The 20,885-nt window shown below is 47.7% G+C and overlaps 1 protein-coding gene across 4 annotated transcripts in view; it reads right to left on the bottom strand.

Annotated features, from left to right (window-relative positions):
* CEP104 (centrosomal protein 104) overlaps positions 1-20,885 on the bottom strand; it is a 232,639-nt gene that overhangs the window by 136,255 nt on the left and 75,499 nt on the right. For all 4 annotated transcript variants that reach the window (XM_063943460.1, XM_063943461.1, XM_063943462.1 and 1 more), the window contains exons 10-11: positions 19,498-19,701; positions 18,603-18,770 (exon numbers count right to left, since the gene is read on the bottom strand). In XM_063943460.1, the coding sequence (XP_063799530.1) occupies positions 18,603-18,770; positions 19,498-19,701 (372 nt within the window). The remainder of the gene's footprint in view (positions 1-18,602; positions 18,771-19,497; positions 19,702-20,885) is intronic.

The following is a 20,885-nucleotide window of genomic DNA, read 5'->3' as shown; positions in this document are numbered from 1 at the left end:
CCCTTTGGGGAGACAGAGGGAGAGTTTGCCAGCACACACCAGAGCGCTATATATATACAGGGATAACCTTATATAAGTGTTACTCCCTGTTATAGCTGCTGTATTTATATATTAGCTGCCAATAGTGCCCCCCTCTCTGTTTTACCCTGTTTCTGTAGTGCAGGACTGCAGGGGAGAGTCAGGGAGCCGTCCTTCCAGCGGAGCTGTGAAAGAAAATGGCGCTTGTGTGCTGAGGAGAAAGGCTCCGCCCCCTTCACGGCGGCCTTTTCTCCCGCTTTTTTCAGGAAACTGGCAGGGGATAAATGCATCCATATAGCCCAGGAGCTATATGTGATGCATTTCTTTTTAGCCATATAAGGTTTTTATATCGTTTTTATTGCGTCTCAGGGCGCTCCCCCCCAGCGCCCTGCACCCTCAGTGACCGGAGTGTGAAGTGTGCTGAGAGCAATGGCGCACAGCTGCAGTGCTGTGCGCTACCTTATTTGAAGACAGGAACGTCTTCTGCCGCCGCTTTCTCCGGACCTCTTCGCTCTTCTGGCTCTGTAAGGGGGCCGGCGGCGCGGCTCCGGGACCCATCCAGGCTGAACCTGTGATCGTCCCTCTGGAGCTAATGTCCAGTAGCCAAGAAGCCCAATCCACTCTGCAGTCAGGTGAGTTCGCTTCTTCTCCCCTTAGTCCCACGATGCAGTGAGCCTGTTGCCAGCAGGACTCACTGAAAATAAAAAACCTATTTAAACTTTTACTTCTAAGCAGCTCAGGAGAGCCACCTAGCTTGCACCCTTCTCGTTCGGGCACAAAAATCTAACTGAGGCTTGGAGGAGGGTCATAGGGGGAGGAGCCAGTGCACACCAGCTAGTCTAAAGCTTTTACTTTTTGTGCCCAGTCTCCTGCGGAGCCGCTATTCCCCATGGTCCTTACGGAGTTCCCAGCATCCACTAGGACGTCAGAGAAATACACACACACACATACATATACACATACATACATACATAAAATATACTGGTAGGTTAATTGGATCCCAACTAAAATTAACCCTAGCGTGAATGTGTGTGTGTCCATGTAGTAGGGAGTATAGGTTGTAAGATCCACTGGGGCAGGGACTGATGTGAATGGCCAGATATTCTCTGTAAAGTGCTGCGGAATATGTGTGCGCTATATAAATAACTGGTAATAAATAGATAATAAATACATAGAAAGTTGAGCGGTTTGTGTTTCATTAACTGTAGAGGCCTCTGCTATATGAAGCCAGTAACACATCTTAGCTGTAGGAATAGGCTTAAGTGTACCTAGCTTCATCAGCGCATGCCAGGAAGAGGCGCCAGTTCTGGAAGGAGCTGTGCCCTGAATCACTCTGGTAGTTCTAGTGATATGACCTAGGGGGATTGGTAAGAAATAATAATTTCCACATAAAAATAGGTAATAATGATCTGTGCATAGAAGACGTCACTATTAACGCCACAACTGTGTTTATCATGGAACAATCACTAATATTTAAAGGACTAGTAAAACTCAAATAGACGTTTTCAGGTCCTGCATGAACCATACAATTAGACTACATCGCTTAGTGTTACGGAGTAAGGTAATATGACCCAGCCACATTACAGCCCCTGCCAGGACAGTGCCCTGATGGCTTGTAATAGGTAAAGGAGGGGATAAGTCTGCGCTTAGCAGGTCTCTATCTAGGAAGGAGCCATAACTCTTTTAGCACTTGGTAAAGAGGTTATGACCTCTGCTTAGTATTTAGCAAACAGTGGTTAGCTGAGCTTACAGTTGTCTGTGATTGTACCAGTCACGTCTTCTCCCATGGCTTTGAAGTACAATGCGCAGCCGCCGCGCATGCACATTAGTTAACAACCCATCACTCAGCGGAGACTGGCGAGGACGAGGAGAAATATCGACAACAAATTTGTAAGTATCATTGTGATAATAAACTAAATATGCTGCCAGTATATAGTATATTGTTAACTAGATGCAATGGTGTATTATTTACTATACAGTATAGCAGGTTTGTCAATCTGTCTCCTCAGTCTCTGCCCACTCAGTAAGAAAAGCATCCTCCTAACATGACTAGCTGCAGAATTAAATAAAACACTGTCGTCATTATTTCATGTATATTATTCAGCTCAGCCTGTATTGTATAGGGCTACGATTGTAGTTTGAGTTGTAGTTCTTTAAGTACAGTCTGATCATTACCCAAAATAACGGCCGAGCAAGAGGCCACTGAATGGAGATGGCTGACCTGTACGCTAGTCTGCTGCACTAGCACACGCCATCATCAGGGGCTAGTGGTGGACAGACAGAGTGGGGTGTGATATGATATTTCCATGGTCGGTAGGCCGGCGGTCACATGGCCAGAAGCGGGATCCTGACTTTTAGAATGTAGACAGGGGACGGGGTAAGTAATTTACCCTAACAAGCCTGGGGTGTCGGCTGGGGCTAAGAAAGTGTGTGTGTGTGTGGGGGGGGGGGGTCGGCTATGGCTAATCATAGGGGGTGGCTACTAGGGCTAAGACTTGGTGGGGTTTGGGAAATAGGGGAGCTGGCGGCTATGACGGACCACCCCTGTGGTGCCTAACCCTAACCCTGACCGCATTCACTGTGGGGTGTGATATGATATCCTAACCCTGACTGCATCCCCTGTGGGGTGTGATATGATATCCTAACCCTGACCGCATCCCCTGTGGGGTGTGATATGATATCCTAACCCTGACCGCATCCCCTGTGGGGTGTGATATGATATCCTAACCCTGATCGCATCCCCTGTGGGGTGTGATATGATATCCTAACCCTGACCGCATCCCCTGTGGGGTGTGATATGATATCCTAACCCTGATCGCATCCCCTGTGGGGTGTGATACGATATCCTAACCCTGACCGCATCCCCTGTGGGGTGTGATATGATATCCTAACCCTGACCGCATCCCCTGTGGAACACTGAGCTTTTCATGTTATTGTCTATTTTACCTTGAATTACTCATTCATTTTACTTGTGTTTAACATAAGTGAGTACAATTAGACGACACTGAGTTTTTGAGCACTTTGATAAAAGCACTTTTACACACTTAACTTGGAACAGTTATATCCTTCCTGCTTCATCACGAAGCAGCACAATGAGAGAGAGAGAGAGAGAGAGACACCGACTACTACCAACAGAACTAGGAGAACACTCATAACTTAAATGCTATCCCTGTCATTACTTTCTCATTTTATACTGTATTTCTGTATCCTTGTATTATATATGTGTGTGTCTATTATATAATAAGGCTGGTTACAAATCAGCTGCCACCTCTGTACGCAGGTGACCGCTGCACATTTAACAACTGTCAGCGACTACTTTGCAGATCAATCACAGCCCCGATGTTTAATAATTAGGAGCCAGCTCATCGCATTTTCTCGTCTATGTCAATGAAGCATTTCTTCCCAAAAAACAGCTGCTACAAATTAAGATATCATCTCCACTAAAGCAAAGTTGGCTCCTTTAAAGGGTGGTTTATTTTCCGCCAGCTAGTATATTACTCAACCCTCTGTATAACCATTGTCACGGTCTTGCATGCAGGATTTACATCCAAAACGCGAAGGAAATGACAAGCACAGGGTGTCTTAGACCCCTTTGTATAATCCAGTGGTATGACAAGGCTGAGAAGTCTATGACAGGATTCAGGGGCCTGCGGATCCAGTCAAGCAGAGCTTTTCCAAATGCCTTACTATGGCAGCAACATTTCAAAAAAACAATGTCCAGATTCAGAATTTATTATTATAATTAGTCACTCGGACTCATTAAAGTTTCTTTGGCAGCATTGGTCTGGAAAATATAAGCAAGGTTTTGTCCGATCCCATAGTTTCACATGTAAGCAAGGGTCTTATTTATTGCAAACTCTTTACAGACCCTGATAAATGATTATACACCCGCTACTCAAACACCTCCCATAATTAACCCTGTCTGATCTGGAAGTGTGAGCCAGCGGGTCAAGTTGTTCTCTGCAGAATTTGCCAATATTAAGCATAGACAGACTGAAATATAATTAGCTCAGTGTGTCCCGCAGTGATTAACCACAAGTGTTTATACGTTGTTTTTAGTTACCCAGGAAATTTCTTGAACAAAGTAATGCAAACATTAGCAATTTCCCACCTCACTTGTTAGAGATCATACAATGCTATCAAAATGAATTGTGAAGGGTTACAAAAGGACGTAGGGAACGAATATAGAGCCTCTAACAAAAAGGCACTAGATCATACACTGATGATAACATATTGGTTTAATTATCAAGGAAAGTCAGTGTTTATGGATGTGGGATAGACTTTTACTGAAATATGGCAGTGTGCATTAGCAACTGATTTTAGGATTACCACTAGCAGTTTTGGCTATACAGCTCTTCTCTAATAACAAATCATTTATTTTATTAGTTTAAAATAATATTTGAAATAAAAACACAAATAATTCCAATAATTACTTAGATTTTAAAAGCAACTGGAAAATAATAATATTAATAATTCACTATGTAGACAAAATTGATTGGACACTGACAGCATATAGATCAAAAGAGATTTTATTGACTATTTTGTGGGGCTTTGCATAGGAGCAAGAAGATGGTTTTGTCTCTCTGAGGGACGCTTTAAATGTAATAGTACAGTACTGTACAAGTACTGTATGTAGATTTAATTTATATGGTAAGTAAGTGTGATTATAAGGTAGGTATAGATTTAGTTAAAACTTAACTTGTATTTATTACATGAAAAACATACAGACGATAACGAAAACATTCAATGAGAAGAGTAAAAACTTATTAAATAAACTCACAATCAATTTGATTGTCTAGTGTCTCTGTGGGCACTTATTATATCAGAAGTGAGTACGAATAATGAGGAGACGTTTATCAGAGCAAAATTTTCTGTTTTACTGTTCTCTTATTCAAAGTAATGGAACTAATGTATACATATTAGGGAAGAACGGAAATAAGGCTTAATGACTCCAGACGCCCACAGGGTAACCAACTGAGTATACAATTGGGTGGTATAGCACCCGTATCGAGGAGAGTGGTAAGAAAAATTGAGAACCAGTCACTTCTGCCCATCTGTTGCCATCAAATGGGCAATGAGAGAGTGTATGCGCCAAGATAATCTGGTTTTGAAGAAAGTACAGTACACCTCTGCTTTCCTGGGTAAGTTGATTGGTCGAGTGTGGTACTGATTCCATACTACCCCACTCGATTATTGTGATCTATAGATGAAGGACTTTTAGCAGTACCTAGAATCTCCCGTAATTCATCTGGGGGTCGAGCTTTTAGTCATGCGGCTCCGTCTCTAGGGAACTCACTGCACTGCACAGTGCGAGAGGCGCCAACTATAGAATCCTTCAAAAGTAGACTCAAGGCTTTCCTGTTTACTCAGCATTTCCGTAATGTCCCTTTAGTATCTTCATGATTCTGTATTTTATGAAAAGCTGTTCTGTACTTCATTATTTTCTGTACTATATTATGCTATGTATCTGTTAAGCGCCTTGAGTCCTACTGGAGAAAGAGCGCTATATAAATAAAAATTAGAATTTACTCACCGGTAATTCTATTTCTCGTAGTCCGTAGTGGATGCTGGGAACTCCGTAAGGACCATGGGGAATAGCGGCTCCGCAGGAGTCTGGGCACAACTAAAAGAAAGCTTTTAGACTACCTGGTGTGCACTGGCTCCTCCCACTATGACCCTCCTCCAAGCCTCAGTTAGGATACTGTGCCCGGAAGAGCTGACACAATAAGGAAGGATTTTGAATCCAGGGTAAGACTCATACCAGCCACACCAATCACACCGTACAACTCGTGATACCATATCCAGTTAACAGCATGAATTTTAACTGAGCCTCACAACAGATGGCTCATGACAATAACCCTTTAGTGAACAATAACTATGTACAAGTATTGCAGACAATCTGCACTTGGGACGGGCGCCCAGCATCCACTACGGACTACGAGAAATAGAATTACCGGTGAGTAAATTCTTATTTTCTCTGACGTCCTAGTGGATGCTGGGAACTCCGTAAGGACCATGGGGATTATACCAAAGCTCCCAAACGGTCGGGAGAGTGCGGATGACTCTGCAGCACCGAATGAGAGAACTCAAGGTCCTCCTCAGCCAGGGTATCAAATTTGTAGAATTTTGCAAACGTGTTTGCCCCTGACCAAGTAGCAGCTCGGCAAAGTTGTAAAGCCGAGACCCCTCGGGCAGCCGCCCAAGATGAGCCCACCTTCCTTGTAGAATGGGCTTTTACTGCTTTAGGATGCGGCAGTCCAGCCGCAGAATGCGCCAGCTGGATTGTGCTACAAATCCAGCGAGCAATAGTCTGCTTAGAAGCAGGAGCACCCAGTTTGTTGGGTGCATACAGGATAAATAGCGAGTCAGTTTTCCTGACTCCAGCCGTCCTGGAAACATAAATTTTCAAGGCCCTGACTACGTCCAGTAACTTGGAATCCTCCAAGTCGCTAGTAGCCGCAGGCACTACAATAGGTTGGTTCAAGTGAAAAGCAGATACCACCTTAGGAAGAAACTGGGGACGAGTCCTCAACTCTGCCCTATCCATATGGAAAATCAGATAAGGGCTTTTAAATGACAAAGCCGCCAATTCTGATACACGCCTGGCCGAAGCCAAGGCCAATAACATGACCACTTTCCACGTGAGATATTTTAGATCCACGGTCTTTAGTGGCTCAAACCAATGTGATTTTAGGAAATTCAACACCACGTTGAGATCCCAGGGTGCCACTGGAGGCACAAAGGGGGTCTGAATATGCAGCACTCCTTTTACAAATGTCTGACCTTCAGGTAGTGAAGCTAATTCTTTTTGAAAGAAAATCGACAGAGCCGATATCTGTACCTTAATGGAGCCTAGTTTTAGGCCCATAGTCACTCCTGCCTGTAGGAAGTGCAGAAATCGACCCAGCTGAAAATCCTCTGTTGGGGCCTTATTGGCCTCACACCAAGCAACATATTTCCGCCATATGCGGTGATAATGTTTTACCGTTACATCTTTCCTGGCTTTAATCAGCGTAGGAATGACAGCCTCCGGAATGCCCTTTTCCTTTAGGATCCGGCGTTCAACCGCCATGCCGTCAAACGCAGCCGCGGTAAGTCTTGGAACAGACAGGGCCCCTGCTGCAGCAGGTCTTGTCTGAGCGGTAGAGGCCATGGGTCCTCTGAGATCATCTCTTAAAGTTCTGGGAACCAAGCACTTCTTGGCCAATCCGGAACCACGAGCATTGTCCTTACTCCTCGTTTTCTTATTATTCTCAGTACCTTTGGTATGAGAGGCAGAGGAGGGAACACATAAACTGACTGGTACACCCACGGTGTCACTAGAGCATCCACCGCTATCGCCTGAGGGTCCCTTGACCTGGCGCAATATCTCTCCAGGTTTTTGTTTAGACGGGACGCCATCATGTCCACCTGTGGCCGTTCCCAACGATTTACAATCAGTGTGAAGACTTCTGGATGAAGTCCCCACTCTCCCGGGTGGAGGTCGTGCCTGCTGAGGAAGTCTGCTTCCCAGTTGTCCACTCCCGGAATGAACACTGCTGACAGTGCTAGCACGTGATTTTCCGCCCATCGGAGAATCCTTGTAGCTTCTGCCATTGCCGTCCTGCTTCTTGTGCCGCCCTGTCGGTTTACATGGGCGACCGCCGTGATGTTGTCTGACTGGATCAGTACCGGCTGCTGTAGAAGCAGGGGTTTTGCCTGACTTAGGGCATTGTAAATGGCCCTTAGTTCTAGAATATTTATGTGTAGGGAAGTCTCCTGACTCGACCATAGTCCTTGGAAGTTTCTTCCCTGTGTGACTGCCCCCCAGCCTCGAAGGCTGGCATCCGTGGTCACCAGGACCCAGTCCTGTATGCCGAATCTGCGGCCCTCGAGAAGATGAGCACTCTGCAGCCACCACAGCAGAGACACACTGGTTCTTGGAGACAGGGTTATTAGCCGATGCATCTAAAGATGCGATCCGGACCATTGGTCCAACAGGTCCCACTGAAAGATTCTGGCATGGAACCTGCCGAAAGGAATTGCTTCGTAAGAAGCCACCATCTTTCCCAGGACTCGCGTGCAGTGATGCACCGACACCTGTTTTGGTTTCAGGAGGTCTCTGACCAGAGATGACAGCTCCTTGGCTTTCTCCTCCGGGAGAAACACTTTTTTCTGGACTGTGTCCAGAATCATTCCCAGGAACAGTAGACGTGTCGTCGGAACCAGCTGTGACTTTGGAATATTCAGAATCCAACCGTGCTGGCGTAGCACCTCCTGAGATAGTGCTACTCCTACCAACAACTGCTCCCTGGATCTCGCCTTTATTAGGAGATCGTCCAAGTATGGGATAATTAAAACTCCCTTATTTCGAAGGAGTATCATCATTTCCGCCATTACCTTGGTAAACACCCTCGGTGCCGTGGACAGTCCAAACGGCAGCGTCTGGAATTGGTAATGGCAATTCTGTACCGCAAATCTGAGGTACTCCTGGTGAGGATGATAAATGGGGACATGCAGGTAAGCATCCTTGATGTCCAGGGATACCATGTAATCCCCCTCGTCCAGGCTTGCAATAACCGCCCTGAGCGATTCCATCTTGAACTTGAACTTTTTTATGTATGTGTTCAAGGATTTCAAATTTAAAATGGGTCTCACCGAACCGTCCGGTTTCGGTACCACAAACAGTGTGGAATAGTAACTCCGTCCTTGTTGAAGTAGGGGCACCTTGACTATCACCTGCTGGGAATACAGCTTGTAAATTGCCTCTAGCACAGCCTCCCTGCCTGAGGGAGTTGTCGGCAAGGCAGATTTGAGGAAACGGCGGGGGGGGAGACGCCTCGAATTCCAGCTTGTACCCCTGAGATACTACTTGCAAGATCCAGGGATCCACCTGTGAGCAAGCCCACTGATCGCTGAAATTTTTGAGGCGGCCCCCCACCGTACCTGGCTCCGCCTGTGGAGCCCCACCGTCATGCGGTGGACTTGGAAGAAGCGGGGGAGGACTTTTGCTCCTGGGAACCTGCTGTTTGTTGCAGCCTTTTTCCCCTACCTCTGCCTCTGGACAGAAAGGACCCGCCTTTTCCTCGCCTGTTTCTCTGGGTCAGAAAGGACTGTACCTGATAAAACGGCGCTTTTTTAGGCTGTGAGGGAACCTGGGGTAAAAATGCTGACTTCCCAGCTGTCGCTGTGGAAACTAGGTCCGAGAGACCATCCCCGAATAACTCCTCACCCTTATTAGGCAAAACTTCCATGTGCCTTTTGGAATCTGCATCCCCTGTCCACTGCCGAGTCCATAAGCCTCTCCTAGCAGAAATGGACAATGCACTTATTTTAGATGCCAGCCGGCAGATCTCCCTCTGTGCATCTCTCATGTATAAGACTGAGTCTTTTATATGCTCTATGGTTAGGAGAATAGTGTCCCTGTCTAGGGTGTCAATATTTTCTGACAGGGAATCTGACCATGCAGCGGCAGCACTGCACATCCATGCTGACGCAATAGCTGGTCTAAGTATAATGCCTGAGTGTGTATATACAGACTTCAGGATCGCCTCCTGCTTTCTATCTGCAGGCTCCTTTAGGGCGGCCGTATCCGGAGACGGAAGTGCCACCTTTTTAGACAAACGTGTGAGCGCTTTATCCACCCTAGGAGGTGTTTCCCAACGTGCCCTATCCTCTGGCGGGAAAGGGAACGCCATTAGTAATTTTTTAGGGATTACCAATCTTTTATCGGGGAAAGCCTCTTCACACACTTCATTTAATTCTTCAGATGGGGGAAAAACTACGGGCAGTTTTTTCTCCCCAAACATAATACCCTTTTTAGTGGTACCTGGGTTTATATCCGAAATGTGTAATACCTCCTTCATTGCCTCAATCATGCAACGAATGGCCCTAGTGGACATTAGATTAGACTCATCGTCGTCGACACTGGTATCAGTACCCGTGTCGACATCTGCGTCTGCCATCTGAGGTAGCGGGCGTTTTAGAGCCCCTGATGGCCTTTGAGACACCTGGGCAGGCACGAGCTGAGAAGCCGGCTGTCCCGCATTTGGCATGTCGTCAAATTTTTTATGTAAGGAGTCGACACTTGCACGTAATTCCTTCCATAAAACCATCCACTCAGGTGTCTGCCACGCAGGGGGTGACATCACTTCTATAGGCATCTGCTCCGCCTCCACATAATTTTCCTCATGAAACATGTCGACACAGCCGTACCGACACATCGCACACACACCGGGAATGCTCTAACAGAGGACAGGACCCCACAAAAGCCCTTTGGGGAGACAGAGAGAGAGAATGCCAGCACACACCAGAGCGCTATATAATGCAGGGACTAACTGAATTATGTCCCCTATAGCTGCTATAATATTTACTGCGCCTAAATTTAGTGCCCCCCCTCTCTTTTTTACCCTTTTCTGTAGTGTAGACTGCAGGGGAGAGCCAGGGAGCTTCCTTCCAGCGGAACTGTGAGGGAGAAATGGCGCCAGTGTGCTGAGGGAGATAGCTCCGCCCCTTTTTCGCGGACTTTTCTCCCGCTTTTTTAAGGATTTTGGCAGGGGTAATTATCACATATATAGCCTCTGGGGCTATATATTGTGATTGTTTTGCCAGCCAAGGTGTTTTTATTGCTGCTCAGGGCGCCCCCCCCCCAGCGCCCTGCACCCTCAGTGACCGGAGTGTGAGTATGTATGAGGAGCAATGACCACAGCTGCAGTGCTGTGCGCTACCTTGGTGAAGACAGAAGTCTTCATGCCGCCGATTTTCCGGATTTCTTCTTGCTTCTGGCTCTGTAAGGGGGACGGCGGCGCGGCTCCGGGACCGAACACCAAGGCCAGTTCCATGCGGTCGGTCCCTCTGGAGCTAATGGTGTCCAGTAGCCTAAGAAGCCCAAGCTAGCTGCAAGCAGGTAGGTTCGCTTCTTCTCCCCTTAGTCCCTCGTTGCAGTGAGCCTGTTGCCAGCAGGTCTCACTGTAAAATAAAAAACCTAAAATATACTTTCTTTCTAAGAGCTCAGGAGAGCCCCTAGTGTGCATCCAGCTCGGCCGGGCACAAAAATCTAACTGAGGCTTGGAGGAGGGTCATAGTGGGAGGAGCCAGTGCACACCAGGTAGTCTAAAAGCTTTCTTTTAGTTGTGCCCAGACTCCTGCGGAGCCGCTATTCCCCATGGTCCTTACGGAGTTCCCAGCATCCACTAGGACGTCAGAGAAATTATTATTATTAATCTATAGCATGGGGTGCTGTATCGGTATGCTGTTACAATCTCGCCCGTCGGGATCCCGGCTGTCTCAATAACGACGCTGGAATTCTGACAGGAGTACTAGCCCACCACCAGAATATCAGCGAAGTAGGTGATTCTCCTTTGGTGGGTGTCCACGACACCCATAGAGGGAGACTAGAACCAGTGGTGAGCAAATCTCGCCACCGAACCCGCAGCGTGGCGAGCCCGCAAGGGGCTTCATTCCACTCGCCCCCCTGCCGGCATTCTGACATCCCGTGCGGCGGTATCCCATACCGATCCTGCTGTATCCTGTATAATATACATATTTTCCTAATAAGCACTCACTGAAACGTATACTCGCTGTGTAAGCAGACATCACTTACCACCCTGGTGACAGGTCATCATTAAAAATATGTATCTGAAGCAAGACTTTATAAAAACTTTCTTATGAGGAATACTGGAGGAATGTACAATAAAAAATTCTGAAACCACTAAACTAAAAACACAACATGATTTAAATGAAACCTCTAAGGTTCATTCTCCAGCGTATAAGAATAACTCTCATGTCAGCACCAAGTGAGCTCTTCTGTGTAGGAAGCTTTGTGTGTGTGTTGTATAGAAGAGGAAGCCTTATGTGACAGCAGCCAACACTTATGGAGGATTAGACAAAATGTGCACAGCACGTATGTAAGTAATTACAGCATGCGCGGTATTCAGGGTAATGGCAGTAAGGGTTTGAATGTGGTAAATCATAAAAAAAAAAGGTTATTTCCTTTAGTCTGTTGACTTTTTAAATAGAGAACTAACTATTTTGGCCCATTTTACAGACTGGTGGTATAGTATGATTCAGAGATGTACGTCAACCTGATTTTTTTTCGCAGTTGAGTGATTATCGGCTGTTTGCCCACGCGTCTAAGTTGTGCTGAGCATGGGCTTCCATAGAGAGGATTTAGCTGAAAAGTGACTGACAGTCATGGGCCGTCTGGGGGAGTGCAGCAAGAACACAGGCCTGTTGCGACAGCTTTGTGGGTGTGTTTGAGGCTGTGACAGATGCTGCATCTTTGAATGTAGCCGCTGGGATTTGCAAAGCCGACAGTGGGCGTCTCATAACAAATCTGGGCAGCAGCGACATTTGCATATTTTTTGCAAACCCGCTGCATACAATATCGTAGCTGCGAATGCATTTGCATCCATCAGGTCCTGTAACATCACATTTGCACATTTTGGAAGCGTGTTACCCAGTTTTCCCAACATCACTATTTCTAAAACGTTATAAAAATTATCTGCTACCTTTGAGAGGATCTATATAATAAATGGAGAATAGCATGCCCCCCCTCCCCCGCCAATGACTCTGACTGCTGCAATAAAGAGGGGACCGACCGGTGGAGAACCCTGTGCCGGCAGGTAAGTATTGCAGGGGGCAGGCTGAGGTAACTGGGTACAGGTCGGGACCATTTTGCTAGTGCTTTAATAAGAAGTATGTGACAGCTTTACAAACCTAACTACAATGCATCATTTACCAGAAGAGATGGGCGATGGATAATTCCATCTTAATCACTGACCTCTGTGTAGATAGGTAGGTACAGTGCATAGAAAACAGAGTAGTCAGGATGTAGGATATTAAGACGGGTGCGATGCATTTTACTGGTGGCCCCGGTGGCGCCAGTCACATGACCGACACCGGCATCCCGACAATGAGAATGCCGACAGGAGACGGGGTAATTATTACTACTTATAACTATGTGACACTGATGTGGGATCCGGTCATGTGACCGGTGCTCGGGATACCAGCGGTCACCATTGCAGACGCTGGGAACCCATCCGATTACCAGCTTGACAGTCGGCATGCCAACTGACAGGGACTATTCCCACTCCTGGGTGTCCAAGGGGCTTTGTTGTGCTCGCCAGCATTCTGCTGCTGGGATCCACGGGTCGGTATCCTGACCGCTGAATCACCAGCGCCGGTCTCCCAGCCCCAACCCACTGCTGTATACCGGAATAGATTTTTAGTAACAGTACATAAGCATTCATGATAGTCTGCTTTATATTTTATAATACAGAGCATAACATATATATTTTGTCTGTGTAAGGGGTTAGAAAATTCCAAGTCTCTTACTCCTTATAATTAGATTTTACTTACCGATAAATCTATTTCTCGTAGTCCGTAGTGGATGCTGGGACTCCGTCAGGACCATGGGGAATAGCGGCTCCGCAGGAGACAGGGCACAAAATTTAAAAGTTTGACCACTAGGTGGTGTGTACTGGCTCCTCCCCCTATGACCCTCCTCCAAGCCTCAGTTAGGATACTGTGCCCGGACGAGCGTACACAATAAGGAAGGATTTTGAATCCCGGGTAAGACTCATACCAGCCACACCAATCACACCGTACAACTTGTGATCTGAACCCAGTTAACAGTATGACAAACGTAGGAGCCTCTGAACAGACGGCTCACAACAATAACAACCCTATTTTTTTGTAACAATAACTATGTACAAGTATTGCAGACAATCCGCACTTGGGATGGGCGCCCAGCATCCACTACGGACTACGAGAAATAGATTTATCGGTAAGTAAAATCTTATTTTCTCTGACGTCCTAGTGGATGCTGGGACTCCGTCAGGACCATGGGGATTATACCAAAGCTCCCAAACGGGCGGGAGAGTGCGGATGACTCTGCAGCACCGAATGAGAGAACTCCAGGTCCTCCTTAGCCAGGGTATCAAATTTGTAGAATTTTACAAACGTGTTCTCCCCTGACCACGTAGCTGCTCGGCAGAGTTGTAATGCCGAGACCCCTCGGGCAGCCGCCCAAGATGAGCCCACCTTCCTTGTGGAATGGGCCTTGACAGATTTAGGCTGTGGCAGGCCTGCCACAGAATGTGCAAGTTGAATTGTGCTACAAATCCAACGAGCAATCGTCTGCTTAGAAGCAGGAGCACCCAGCTTGTTGGGTGCATACAGTATAAACAGCGAGTCAGATTTTCTGACTCCAGCCGTCCTTGAAATATATATTTTCAATGCTCTGACAACGTCCAGCAACTTGGAATCCTCCAAATCGCTAGTAGCCGCAGGCACCACAATAGGCTGGTTCAGGTGAAACGCTGAAACCACCTTAGGCAGAAAGTGAGGACGCGTCCGCAGTTCTGCCCTGTCCGAATGGAAAATCAGATATGGGCTTTTATACGATAAAGCCGCCAATTCTGACACTCTCCTGGCTGAAGCCAGGGCCAGTAGCATGGTTACTTTCCATGTAAGATATTTCAAATCCACCGATTTGAGTGGCTCAAACCAATGGGATTTGAGAAAATCCAAAACTACATTAAGATCCCACGGTGCCACTGGGGGCACAACCGGGGGCTGTATATGTAGTACTCCTTTTACAAAAGTCTGGACTTCAGGAACTGAAGCCAATTCTTTCTGGAAGAAAATCGACAGGGCCGAAATTTGAACCTTAATGGACCCTAATTTGAGGCCCATAGACAATCCTGTTTGCAGGAAATGTAGGAATCGACCCAGTTGAAATTCCTCCGTCGGGGCCTTCCTGGCCTCACACCACGCAACATATTTTTTCCAAATGCGGTGATAATGTTGTGCAGTCACCTCCTTCCTGGCTTTTACCAGGGTAGGGATGACCTCTTCCGGAATGCCTTTTTCCCTTAGGATTCGGCGTTCAACCGCCATGCCGTCAAACGCAGCCGCGGTAAGTCTTGGAATAGACACGGTCCCTGCTGAAGCAGGTCCCGTCTTAGAGGTAGAGGCCACGGATCTTCCGTGAGCATCTCCTGAAGTTCCGGGTACCAAGTTCTTCTTGGCCAATCCGGAGCCACGAGTATCGTTCTTACTCCCCTTTGCCGTATAATTCTCAGTACTTTTGGTATGAGAGGCAGAGGAGGAAACACATACACTGACTGGTACACCCATGGTGTTACCAGAGCGTCTACAGCTATTGCCTGAGGGTCTCTTGACCTGGCGCAATACCTGTCCAGTTTTTTGTTGAGGCGGGACGCCATCATGTCCACCATTGGTCTTTCCCAATGGATCACAATCATGTGGAAGACTTCTGGATGAAGTCCCCACTCTCCCGGGTGCAGATCGTGTCTGCTGAGGAAGTCTGCTTCCCAGTTGTCCACTCCCGGGATGAACACAGCTGACAGTGCTAACACATGATTTTCTGCCCAGCGGAGAATCCTTGCAGCTTCTGCCATTGCCCTCCTGCTTCTTGTGCCGCCCTGTCTGTTTACGTGGGCGACTGCCGTGATGTTGTCCGACTGAATCAACACCGGCTGACCCTGAAGCAGAGGTTTTGCCAGGCTTAGAGCATTGTAGATTGCTGTTAGCTCCAGTATATTTATGTGAAGAGACGTCTCCAGGCTTGACCACACGCCCTGGAAGTTTCTTCCCTGTGTGACCGCTCCCCAGCCTCTCAGGCTGGCATCCGTGGTCACTAGGACCCAGTTCTGTATGCCGAATCTGCGGCCCTCTAACAGATGAGCACTCTGCAACCACCATAGCAGAGACACTCTTGTCCTTGTGGACAATTTTATCCGCTGATGCATCTGCAGATGCGATCCGGACCATTTGTCCAGCAGATCCCACTGAAAAGCTGTTCTCTGGATCTTGCCCTTATCAGGAGATCGTCCAAGTAAGGGATAATTAAGACGCCTTCTCTTCGAAGAAGGATCATCATTTCGGCCATTACCTTGGTAAAGACCCGGGGTGCCGTGGACAATCCAAACAGCAGCGTCTGAAACTGATAATGACAGTTTTGGACCACGAACCTGAGGTACCCTTGGTGTGAAGGATAAATTGGAACATGAAGGTAAGCATCCTTGATGTCCAAGGACACCATAAAATCCCCTTCTTCCAGATTCGCTATCACTGCTCTGAGTGACTCCATCTTGAACTTGAATTTTTGTATGTACAGGTTCAGAGATTTTAGATTTAGAATCGGTCTTACCGAGCCGTCCGGCTTCGGTACCACAAATAGCGTGGAGTAATACCCCTGTCCCTGTTGTAGGAGGGGTACCTTGACTATCACCTGCTGAGAATACAGCTTGTGAATGGCCTCCAATACCGTCGCCCTGTCGGAGGGAGACGTTGGCAAAGCAGACTTTAGGAAACGGCGAGGAGGGGACTTCTCGAATTCCAACCTGTAACCCTGAGATACTACCTGCAGGATCCAGGGGTCCACCTGCGAGTGAGCCCACTGTGCGCTGAAATGTTTGAGGCGACCCCCCACCGCCCCTGAGTCTGCTTGCAAGGTCCCAGCGTCATGCTGACGCCTTTGTAGAAGCCGGGGAGGGCTTCTGCTCCTGGGAAGGAGCTGCTTGTTGCAGTCTCTTACCCTTTCCTTTGCCTCGGGGCAAATAGGAATGTCCTTTTGCTCGTTTGTTCTTATAGGAACGAAAGGACTGCGGCTGAAAAGCCTGCGGCTTTTTCTGCTGGGAGGTGACCTGGGGTAAAAAGGTGGATTTTCCGGCCGTTGCCGTGGCCACCAGATCCGATAGACCGACCCCAAATAATTCCTCCCCCTTATACGGCAATACTTCCATATGTCGTTTGGAATCCGCATCACCTGACCACTGGCGCGTCCATAAACTTCTTCTGGCAGATATGGACATCGCACTTACTCTTGATGCCAGAGTGCAAATATCTCTCTGTGCATCTCGCATATAAAGAAATGCATCCTTTAACTTGATAAGCGTGTGAGCGCCTTATCCACCCTAGGAGGTGTTTCCCAGCGCGCCCTAACCTCTGGCGGGAAAGGGTATAATGCCAATAACTTCTTTGAAATTAGCAGTTTTCTATCTGGGGTAACCCACGCTTCATCACACACTTCATTCAGTTCCTCTGATTCAGGAAAAACTATCGGTAGTTTTTTCACACCCCACATAATACCCCTTTTTGTGGTACTTGCAGTATCAGAGATATGCAAAGCCTCCTTCATTGCCGTGATCATATAACGTGTGGCCCTACTGGAAAATACGTTTGTTTCTTCACCGTCGACACTGGATTCAGTGTCAGTGTCTGGGTCTGTGTCGACCGACTGAGGTAAAGGGCGTTTTACAGCCCCTGACGGTGTCTGAGACGCCTGGACAGGTACTAACTGGTTTGCCGGCTGTCTCATGTCGTCAACCGACTTTTGTAGCGTGCTGACACTATCCCGTAATTCCATAAACAAAGCCATCCATTCTGGTGTCGACTCCCTAGGGGGTGACATCACCATTACAGGCAATTGCTCCGCCTCCACGCCAACCTCGTCCTCATACATGTCGACACACACGTACCGACACACAGCAGACACACAGGGAATGCTCTGATAGAAGACAGGACCCCACTAGCCCTTTGGGGAGACAGAGGGAGAGTTTGCCAGCACACACCCAAGCGCTATAAATATATATAGGGACAACCTTAATAAGTGTGTTCCCTTTATAGCAGCTCAAATATTATAAATATCGCCAATAAGTGCCCCCCCTCTCTGTTTTTACCCTGTTTCTGTAGTGCAGTGCAGGGGAGAGTCCTGGGAGCCTTCCTCGCAGCGGAGCTGGGCAGGAAAATGGCGCTGTGTGCTGAGGAGAATAGGCCCCGCCCCCTTTTCGGCGGGCTTCTTCTCCCGGTTTTTTTGGAACCTGGCAGGGGTTAAATACATCCATATAGCCCCAGGGGCTATATGTGATATATTTTAGCCAGGTTAGGTATATTACATTGCTGCCCAGGGCGCCCCCCCCAGCGCCCTGCACCCTCAGTGACCGCTGGTGTGAAGTGTGCGGAGAGCAATGGCGCACAGCTGCAGTGCTGTGCGCTACCTCATGAAGACTGAGACGTCTTCTGCCGCCGGTTTCTGGACCTCTTCTCTATTCGGCATCTGCAAGGGGGTCGGCGGCGCGGCTCCGGTGACCCATCCAGGCTGTACCTGTGATCGTCCCTCTGGAGCTAGTGTCCAGTAGCCTAAGAAGCCAATCCATCCTGCACGCAGGTGAGTTCACTTCTTCTCCCCTAAGTCCCTCGTTGCAGTGAGCCTGTTGCCAGCAGGACTCACTGAAAATAAAAAACCTAACAAACTTTTTCTAAGCAGCTCTTTAGGAGAGCCACCTAGATTGCACCCTGCTCGGACGGGCACAAAAACCTAACTGAGGCTTGGAGGAGGGTCATAGGGGGAGGAGCCAGTACACACCACCTAGTGGTCAAACTTTTAAATTTTGTGCCCTGTCTCCTGCGGAGCCGCTATTCCCCATGGTCCTGACGGAGTCCCAGCATCCACTAGGACGTCAGAGAAAATATACAAATTTTCGGATGAACATAAAGCGCAAGGCAACAGAACCACCATTTACACATACATATATTAGGATTTATTGTGTATCGGGATGAGGTCTGAAGTTACTCACTGACGTCACTTTGTCCTTGATAGCTCTTTGGACAAGGAATATGGCTGCCCTCAGGATACTCTTTAAGTCATCCTTGGAAGTTGTACCGGGCATGTCAGACAGTTTCTTGTACACTGCCAGTAATGCATCTTCTCTATAAGACCATGTCTTGGAATAAGCTCCAGCAACCTGGCAAGAAACAAGTACAAATAATCCACGAACAGAACATTAATGTGCACCTGTCGCATACACACAGTGGGCTATATGTAATAGCTTGAGAGACGCCGGAGGTTCAAAACTTTGGGGGTCATTCTGAGTTGATTTCTCGCTAGCTACTTTTTGCAGCCGTGCAAACGCATAGTCGCCGCCAACAGGGGAGTGTATTTTCGCTTTGCAAGGGTGCGATCGCATGTGCAGCCGAGCGGTACAAATATAGTTTGTGCAGTTTCTGAGTAGCTCAGAACTTACTCAGCCCTTGCGATCACTTCATCCTGTCCGGTCCCGAAATTGACGTCAGACACCCGCCCTGCAAACGCTTGGACATGCCTATGTTTTTCCAACCACTCCCAGAAAACGGTCAGTTGACACACACAAACGTCCTCTTCCTTTCAATCTCCTTGCGATCGGCTGTGAGAATGGATTCTTCATTAAATCCATCGCACAGCAACGATCCGCTTTGTACCCGTACGACGCGCCTGCGCTTTGCGGTGTATACGCATGCGCAGTAGTGACCTGATCGCTGTGCTGCGAAAAACTGCGTGAGTCTGCCTGGATTTTTAAAGCGGCAATCATTTACAAGGTAAAACCAGATTGGTTTGGACTTACAGGCTATTACATTTAGCCCACTGAGTCCATTATTCAGTTCACTTATCTATTTAAAGGCATTCATGTTTTAGACAATGGATTAGATGCTTACCAAAGCTTCACCAAACACTTCAATGGCAAATCCGGCCTCCCTCAATGCTTTTTCCGTCAGTGGTTCTGGCTCACCGGTGATCCTGCTTCTGGGGGTATCACCAGCAAAATCTTCATTCATCTCTGGCTCCAGATAAGGGAAGGCGTCATCTTTATTCTTCCGCTGAGCGGGAAGTGGTCGCTCGTCATAGGGTAAAGCATCAACCTTCGAATAATACAGAACAGGTTCTAAATCATCAACTGAAGATCATTCTAAAATCACACAGAACATTACCCTCAGCGTCACCAAAATGACACAAGTAGAGGTCCTCTGTATTATCCTAGGCAAGAATAAGGCGACGTGGACCTCTCGTGGTGTTACTCCTGTATTATTGAGCAAATGTAAAATTTAACCTAATTTATAAATTGCTTTGTGTAGTTGAGTAGTAGGGGTTTCAAGGTGATGGAGAGCAGTATAGTAGGGGTTGCCAGGTGGTGGAGGGCTGAATAGTAGTAGGGTTTGATTAGTGGTAGAGAACAGCATAGTAGAGGTTGCCAGATAATGGATTAGGACAGCATTGTAGAGGTTGCCAGGTGGTGTAGGGCAGCACAGTAAGGGTTACTGGGTGAAGGAGGGCATCATAAAATTGGTTAATGAGTGGTGCAGGGCAACAGAATAGGGGTTGCTGGGTTTAGGAGGGCAGAATAACAGCATAATAGGGGCTGATGGGTGGTGGAAGGCAGAATAGCAGGGGCTGCTGACTGTCAGGGGCAGCATGGTAACAGTTGTTGGGCAGTGGAGTGCAAAAAAGTAGGAGTTGCTGGGTGGTGGAAGGCAGAATAGTAAGGGTTCCTGTGAGGTGGAGGGCAGCAAAGTAGTGCTTGCAGGATGGTGGAAGGCAGCATAGTAAGGGTTGCTGGAGGGCAGAATAGTACGGTTGGGGCAGGGGGTGGAAGGTAACAGAGCAGGGGATGCTAGGAGTATAACACCAACATTTTCTGGATGAAGACATGAAGAAATCCCCCTACACAGACAGAGGGACAGTCAGAAGGCACAGCAGCTCCACTCTATCAGGGTAGCACTCAGCTGGTAGGTGACTGAATATGTGAGGTGTGGCGGTATGTCGGTAAAAGCAGCATGGGGGGGGGGGGGGGGGGGCAGGCGCACACACATTTGGTTGTCAATGCAAGGATTATCTTTATTAGGAGATAATGGGGGAAGGGTACGGAATGGGGACCCGGAGACCCGTGGACTGTTGCAGGCAAGCATGAGCACCTATGAGAATGTATGATAGAGTGACCTGGGCGCCCCCCTTTCAGTGGCTGAAAGGGGGCGCCCAGGTCACTCTATCATACATTCTCATATCTGTTTCATTTGGGGGTAAGGGAAACCCCTCAATGTGTCCAAGG

The sequence above is a fragment of the Pseudophryne corroboree genome, chromosome 10, assembly GCF_028390025.1.
Source record: "Pseudophryne corroboree isolate aPseCor3 chromosome 10, aPseCor3.hap2, whole genome shotgun sequence".
Classification (NCBI taxonomy): Eukaryota; Metazoa; Chordata; class Amphibia; order Anura; family Myobatrachidae; genus Pseudophryne; species Pseudophryne corroboree.
The sequence above is the reverse complement of the archived record's forward strand: the minus strand, read 5'-3'. Positions and strand labels throughout refer to the sequence as shown.